Source organism: Zingiber officinale, chromosome 5B (genome assembly GCF_018446385.1).
Source record: "Zingiber officinale cultivar Zhangliang chromosome 5B, Zo_v1.1, whole genome shotgun sequence".
Lineage (NCBI taxonomy): Eukaryota > Viridiplantae > Streptophyta > Magnoliopsida > Zingiberales > Zingiberaceae > Zingiber > Zingiber officinale.
The window spans coordinates 84146535-84154050 of record NC_055995.1 but is presented as its reverse complement, the minus strand read 5'-3'; the positions used below and the strand labels follow the sequence as shown (position 1 = coordinate 84154050).

Sequence of the window (7516 nt, the reverse complement as noted above, 5' to 3'; positions counted from 1 at the left end):
TCAGTTGGTAAACCACAAATATCGTTGTGTGCAGAGAAGCTCATAAATTCATATGGATACCTACTTGAAAATTTTGATCAAATATCATTCAGGTACAACTTTGTCACATCTTCTTTTGGTATATCTTAATCAAGTCTTATTGTGCGTGAGGAACAACTACTCTTTTTTTTTTTGCATTTTTAATCTGTTGATACAGTTGAAAATTAGATTTTTCTATTAAATTGGCCCAGGAAAACAGCTGCTCTTATCTTGGATTTTGGATTTCATGCAAAATGGTTTTCAAATTAAGAAAATAAAACCATGTCACGACCGCTGGATATAGGCGTTTTCGACTCCATCCACCGCTCATTATACGAGCGTATAACTCGAGCTGCTGGTCCCGCGTCCCGAATGCCGCCGCCAAACAAGCCGATGCTGGATCGTTAATCTATTCGCTCCGCAGACCGCCTCAGGCGAAAGCGATACGGCCGCCTCCCGGCCGCTCGCTCGATCACTGTAGCTGCCGATGTCGCAGGCGATCGAGAGGAAAAAGTTGTCAATCCGCTTTCCCGTCTTCCCTTTCTCACGTTCATCTACTTCGCGGCCGACGACTCTAAAGATCCAGATCCTTCTCTAAAACCCTAGCTGCCCAGGACGCAAGGACATTGTTTCGAGTAAAACCAAGAGGCTTGGCTACCAGGTTCGATCTCAATGTTTGTCTTGTCTCTTCTTTATTGAAATCGTCGCTGTTCTCGCCGTTCAAGGTTTGAAATTTGTACATTGGTCTTGTTTTCTTTCAGGTTTGAAGTTTCCATTAATCTCCCTAGATCTGGCTTATCGTTCTTTGTGACAGTGAGTTAGCTCGTTAACAAAGTATGGAATTTTTCATATGTGCCCCTTCAAAGTCATTTTAGCATTTATTTCCTACAAATTCCCGCAAGTATGTGATTCTATTTACTAGTTAACTACTAGCACGAACCCTAGCCACCAATTGTGTATTTGAAATAAGCATAAACGTGTATGCATTGAACCTTCTTTAGGTAGTAGAAACTTAATTTTATATATTTTTTCAGTAATCATGATTAACAATTATTATCGGGAGTTTCATAGATGAAAAAGTACAACATTGAAATATATAGAAATAAGTGTCATTAGAGTAACATTCTTTTGTATATAACTCCAACTGACATCAAGATAAAAAGGGAGAATTTTTCTTTGCACTTATTGTTAGATTGCCTATGAAACTTACCATTTCTTTACAAAAACACCTTTAAGATCTTTAGTGTTGCCACAAATGCACCCATGAGTTTGCTTTCTTTGAGGGGGGTTTTGGGGCAACAATGAAATTTTAAGAGATATTTTTTGGGGTTAACTGTGACAGAAAATTGAAATTTCCCTTTAAAATAATCCGAAGAAACTTTAATCTCACAAATTTAAAGTGTATTGTAGGTATTGCAAAATTTTAAGATATATTATAAATCATAAACGATAATTAACCATATTTTATCAGATAAATGCTGTTGTCAGTTATCATGTGAAAATATTTTGAACATTGATAGCGAAAATACAAAATCTTTGTATGAAAAAAATTTGAACATTTATAGTGACACATACAAAATCGTTGTAGTCACAAACATATCATTTTCTAGCTTCAAATGAAAAAACATTCAAAAAAAATGATTTTTCCCCCTTTTACTTTTTTAGTTTTTTATGTTTTAAAAATATATTGTGGAGTCATTTCTTTGGTCTATTTCCCTTAGTGAAATAGGTTTTTCTTGTTGATGAAGCAGCTTGTTGTTGCATAGATGAACACTATTGGTCTGTCAATGCAAATAACAAAGAGACGCAAGAAGAATGCTTCTGATGATAAACGGGATCTTAATTTAGATCTCAAGTATTCTACAAAAGTAGAGAACCTGCTGCATGAGGAGACCCCTGATTGCAAACACCCGTTTCCTTCAAAAACATCTTTTTCCAGTGGTTCTCAGCAGAATTATGCTACTGGATGGCAGGAAAAGAATTCCACATCGGCAAGTGACTGCTTACATAGTTGTGTTGTTGATCAAGTGGCAAGATCAACAACACAACTATGTAAATCAGTGGATGATGGTGTTACAGTACTCAATTCTCCATGTGAATTTCCAAAGGTGCTTAGTTTCTCGACATTTTTATATTTCTGTTGGAGGAGGTGCTTAATTTCCAAAGGATACTAAGCTTTGTCCTTCCCTTGTATCACATCTTGAACTTATTTCTTACGCAGGTTGACACACAACGATAAGCTTTGCCCATGACGATGGTTTCATAATCTTGCTACTTTTATCAATGATTTAGGGATTTTTGTCATTGTCATGGGCCCATGTCAGTCACCATTTATTTACTATTTGAGGAAAGGATAACTCACATGAAATAATCGTCAGATTCTAGCCTTATCAATGATCAAGTGGTTTGAGATCCCAAGGTCAATACAATTTTCAGGGACATTCTATGATGTCAAACAAAATATTCAGAGAATTCTTTACAGAGGAAATCGATTGAGTTCATTCTCTTATCAGTTTGTTTTCAAAGACATATGTTGCAGATGCCCCCCACTTTGTAATTTTTGTGGTTAGAACTATATTTGTCAAAGTTACTAATCTGATGTCTAAAAGCTGAAGGGATTAGTATAAGTGCAAAGATTCCAAAAGGTTTTGACCGCTTGGTCCTTATACCTTGTTAAGATAATTAGCAGTTGGTTTGTATTTAGCTTGGTCCCCAATATTATACCTTGTTAACATAATTAGCAGTTGGTTTGTATTTAGTTTGTTTGGAAGCTGAATCGGTACATTGCTTTCATGTATAAGAGTTACTAGTTTTGTATGTTCAAACTGAATACTCCAAGTGGTAGCTATTCCATTTGGTGTTTTTGCTTGTTTGATTCCCAATGTCACATGGTTAAGTAACACATAATTGGCAGTTGGTTTATGTTTAGTTTGTTCTGAAGCACAATAGGTATATTGCTTACAGCACCAACATTACTTGTTTAAGTAAATAATACAAGCTGAGATCATATTTTGTTTGTTTAGAGTCAAAGGTCCTGGTCCCTAAAAAGTTTGGATGAGAAGGTAGTGCCTATATAAAGAATTGTGTTAGGGTGGCCAACCATATAGTGAATTCGGAACTCTTTTTGATTGTGTGATAGTCTGATTTCCAGGTTATGCATTCGTCATGTTCTTAATTTTGAAATGCTCCATAGAACTCTAATATTACAGCTTCTTCTCTAATAGTTGATAAGTAATTCCAGAATTCTTTTTGATTTAGTGTGATAGTTTCTCATAAGTTTGACTGCTGATTTCCAGGTTATATATCTTCTCTTGTTCTTTAATTCTTGAGATACTCTTCATCATTCTTTTGTACTGGTCTTGTTTTAGTAGTTGTTTTTCACTCACTTTCTATTTTTTTTTCTTAAGATTCAAATTCGTCTTCTTGTAAAATGCAGAGGAAGAATAAGATGGCATCTGGAAGGCAGTCTGGAGCCCCAAGCACAAGTGCCACCGCATCCACAAACACAACGCAAACGGCTGTGTACTGCCCGATTTGCACGAACCCATTGTTTCAGCCTTCAACAACGACCTGCGGCCATATCTTCTGCCTAAGATGCATAAAAGCCTTCATTCAGGATCGGAAGAAATGCCCAACGTGCACGAAGAAACTGAAAGTGACCGATGTTCATCTTATTTACCTTCCCGCAAGATCATCCAATTGACATGCATGATTGCACATCAGAAACAACCGAAGTCAGCCTCACCATACTTTCTTTCTAAGAATTTTCTTGTTTACCAGATTAAAAGTAGGGTTTTCAGAATCCATCAGTCTGTAGTTGGTTTCATTATCCATAGTCATTTCACCTCTATGAAAACGATCAGCATTCATAAACTGTTGATCAAATAAAACTTGTTATTTTATAAGCCTTAATGTGTTGTTAATCACTATGGTGAGAAGAGAAGAGGAAGTTAAACTGAGATTTGCAAGTTGAATTTATCATAATAAACCTAATACAACATAATATGCCACCAACACTGGTAATGACATTACTGTTCCAAATATCACTCTGCAAAAAGAGAAAAAATCAAATTAGGTTTTTTTTTGTACAATTAAATCTCTTCTAACTATTATTAGTAGTAGTAGTATTTAATCTTCTGTTTCACTTACCCTGTGCAAAGTACATCTGGATGCACTCCATATTCTCTTGCATAAACAAAGGAGGAGATAGCTTGAGGCAGTGCATTCTACAAAGGCAGGCACAAATTATTCATTTTGAAACAAAAAACTCATTTATTTTTCAGTTCCAGGAACCCTAAAGTTAAGTTACCTGTATGATGGCCACCCTGAGGAGATCCCCTCTGAGCTGAAGAACAAGGGCTCCTACAGCTCCAGCCGCCGGCCCAGCGATGAACTTGAGAAACATTCCCAGAGTAGCCTGTTTTAAGCCACACATAATCACCTTCTCTTGCAGTGCCGTGAACAAGCCTGAGAAGATTAGAGCCAGTTAATGAACTAATTAGTATGTTATTAAGATGTCTTAATTATGTGTTTAGTACCTAAGCTAAACATGGACATTCCTGTTCCTGCGTTGGCCATCACCAACACTGAACCTTGTATGATCCCTGGCATTACCAAATTCCACCTAATTGTAAAATAAAATAAAATAATTATTTTTAGATACATATAAACTTTTTTTTAAAGAATAAAAAATAAAAAAAATATGAGATTGACCACTAAATTTAGTATTATTACCGCTTCGCAAGGAAAGACCAAGCGAGGCCGAGAACACTGGCGTAGACGTTGGGGTTCACCGCCAGCTTCCTCAGCACAACCAACACCGGCGACCACCGGCATCTTCCGCCGTCTTCATTCCCTTCTTCACTGCCTCCGCCTCCCTCCGCCTCGCAGTTTTTACCTTCGCCGCCTCCGGGCCTGGCCTTGATCATCTCCAGCATGAACAGGACCGCGGGAAAATACACCACCCCCTGCGCCACCGAGATCTGCACCACCACGTCCTGCGCCCACCGCCCGTACATCGCCTCCAGCATCGGCGCCCCCACCACGAGCGTGTTCGTCAGCTGCGCCAGCGAGAACACGGTGAGCACCCAGCCGGCGCTGCAGGAGCCCCACCGGTGCCATGCGGCGAGCAGAGCCGCCATCAGCAGCTTGGTGAGCGCGTCGGCCGCCAGGACGCTTACTCTGAGGGCGAAAGGGTCGATGCCGGCGGTGAACCGGAAGGAGAAGAAGGGGACGACGAAGTAGACGACGAGACGGTGGACCGCGTCGCACTGATCCGCCGTGAAGAACCGCCACCGCCGGACGGAGGCGTAGCCCAGCCCCAGCGCCACGTAGAGCGGTGCCATCGCTTCCACCACCTTGTAGACGTCGCCCCATCGTATCATTATGGCTTCTTCCTCGCTCACTGTGCTCTGTGTTTCACCTCCGGCAATCAATGCGTTGTCGTCATGGTCTCTGGCTGGAGATTTATATAACAGGGTATGGCATTTACCCCCTTCGTATTATAAATATTACCAACTATACTAATTCAATGCTCTGAAATTAAAATTACAACAAAATATAGTATTATTTTTTTAATCTTTATTTAATATTTAAAATATAATTCTATATTAGTGAACAAAACATTTCAGATCATGTTCTAAAGTAATTTAGTATATTTAATAGAATTTAGTAGTATTTTTAATACAATTCAACAATGTCTATCAATATAATTCAGCATTTTACTAAAGATATTATCAAATCACATGCTCAATTTTTATAATATTTAAATGTATCATATTGTTGAAATATCTCTCTTCTTTCTCTTTAGATTATTTATCAATTTCTTCTTAAATTGATTTAAAAAAATCCTAAATTACTTTAAATCAAAATTAATGTACTCATTAAAACCTTCTTAATATATTTATGTTCTCAAATTTAAATTTAATAGTATAAATTGAGAATAAAATTTCTACAAATTCATTATAAGATCTAAAATAATACCCACTAACCAACATTATTAATAGAATTTAGGATTCCTTTTTTGAAAATATCAAACTTTTAAAATTTTGAACGGTTATAGATCAATTAGTCAATTTCATTGACATAGAAAACTCAGAAATATACGGTTAAAAATTTTCTTAATATATATGCTCTTATATTTAAATTCAATAATATAAATTAAAAATAATGAATTATATAAATTTAAAATAGTGAATTTTTAAATTGATAGGGTAAAAAAATTCAAGACGTGCTCTCAATTTAATTCATTGTTCTCTATTTACACTATCAAGCTAAGCTTAGATTGGAGGGCATAAGAGGTTTTGTATATAAATTTTGATTTGAAGTGGAACAAAACTTGCTAAACCTATAGAGAACTAGGAGGGGGTCTTTCGAGAATATGATACATGATTTTGATATTATAAAAGTTGGATATGTAATTTGAGTAATATAGAACAACTATCTATATAGATACTTACTGTACCAAACGTGGAGATTGTAATTTCAGTAGTAATATTGAAACTTATGTGATTAAGTAAAATGTCAAATATAATTCGATGGTAGTTGTATTTGATGATTCATGTATTATTTCACTTTAAACTTTTGTGAAATATAGAATAATCAGAGTAGGCATAAACATATAGAATCGGAAATCCAGTCAAGAATAAGCAGAGAGACAAAAGAAATATATTTTAAAAATGAACTAAGAGATGTTTAAGTTTGGACCAAATCAAACTTTTTGTTTAAGTTTTAGAGGGTGTTTGGTTGGTGAATTTGGGAATGATAGAAAACATAGTATTTGAATTGTGAATTTGAAAATGATAATTTAAAAATAATTTTTAAATTTATAGAAATAAATCAAACACATATAACTATGTGTGTTTCATTAAAATTTTTATTCTTATTCTATCTTACTATTAAATCTATGAGTTCATTCTAGACATTTAACCAAGCACCTCTTTCTCCTTAATATGTATTAGTTATATTTTTATATTTGAAAATGATATTAAATTTGAAACATCCACCTTCAATAAATTTTAAAATAAATATAGTTAAATTAGTTTTTTAATAAAAGCATTTCTTCTGGATAAAATGCATTTAGGTATTAAGCCGAATCAATCAAAAATTTTGACACTCTATGTCTACGGTAGTTAAAATAGAGAACATTTTAATCTTATCAATCTAAACTTACAAAAAGCTAGGGCTGCGATTTAAAGTGAGTCGAAAACATTCTCCTTCGTACCTCGATAGATGAGACTCGGGTGCGCTACGCCTAAAGAACCCTGTACCCTTTCTTTCCAACAATTATCTAAGTGGAGGATCGACTCAGGAATCTTTCTACTCCCATGGCGCATGCCCAAAACCCCCCATCTGACTCATACCACACCATAAACCCACACTTCTCCATGTCATTACTCTCAAAGTAACTTAACATCCCAGTTTTCTTAGGTTTTTTTTCTTAGTGGAGTTGAGTGGCGTGAGTCACAATGGAGTAGAGGAGATCAACTAAGAAGAGATG

The 7516-nt window shown here is 36.0% G+C and overlaps 2 protein-coding genes across 6 annotated transcripts; one reads left to right on the top strand and one right to left on the bottom strand.

Moving 5' to 3' along the window:
• Window positions 1-375: 375 nt before the first annotated feature.
• Window positions 376-3930, top strand: LOC121984737 (E3 ubiquitin-protein ligase BRE1-like). 5 transcript variants are annotated; one of them, XM_042537854.1, is made up of 4 exons: window positions 376-679; window positions 780-831; window positions 1770-2126; window positions 3455-3930. In XM_042537854.1, exons 3-4 carry the CDS (start codon window positions 1785-1787, stop codon window positions 3719-3721), a joined length of 609 nt encoding a protein of 202 aa, XP_042393788.1. In that variant the 5' UTR covers window positions 376-679; window positions 780-831; window positions 1770-1784; the 3' UTR covers window positions 3722-3930. The 5 variants fall into 5 exon arrangements, with proteins under 5 accessions (XP_042393788.1, XP_042393790.1, XP_042393787.1 ...); XM_042537856.1 differs by having other exon boundaries at window positions 1767-2126; XM_042537853.1 differs by having other exon boundaries at window positions 780-852.
• Window positions 3869-5439, bottom strand: LOC121984736 (probable auxin efflux carrier component 5b). The gene is made up of 5 exons (XM_042537852.1): window positions 4753-5439; window positions 4557-4642; window positions 4328-4485; window positions 4168-4244; window positions 3869-4066 (listed from the first exon to the last, which is right to left on the bottom strand). Exons 1-5 carry the CDS (start codon window positions 5400-5402, stop codon window positions 3997-3999), a joined length of 1041 nt encoding a protein of 346 aa, XP_042393786.1. The 5' UTR covers window positions 5403-5439; the 3' UTR covers window positions 3869-3996.
• Between the last annotated feature and the right edge of the window lie 2077 nt (window positions 5440-7516).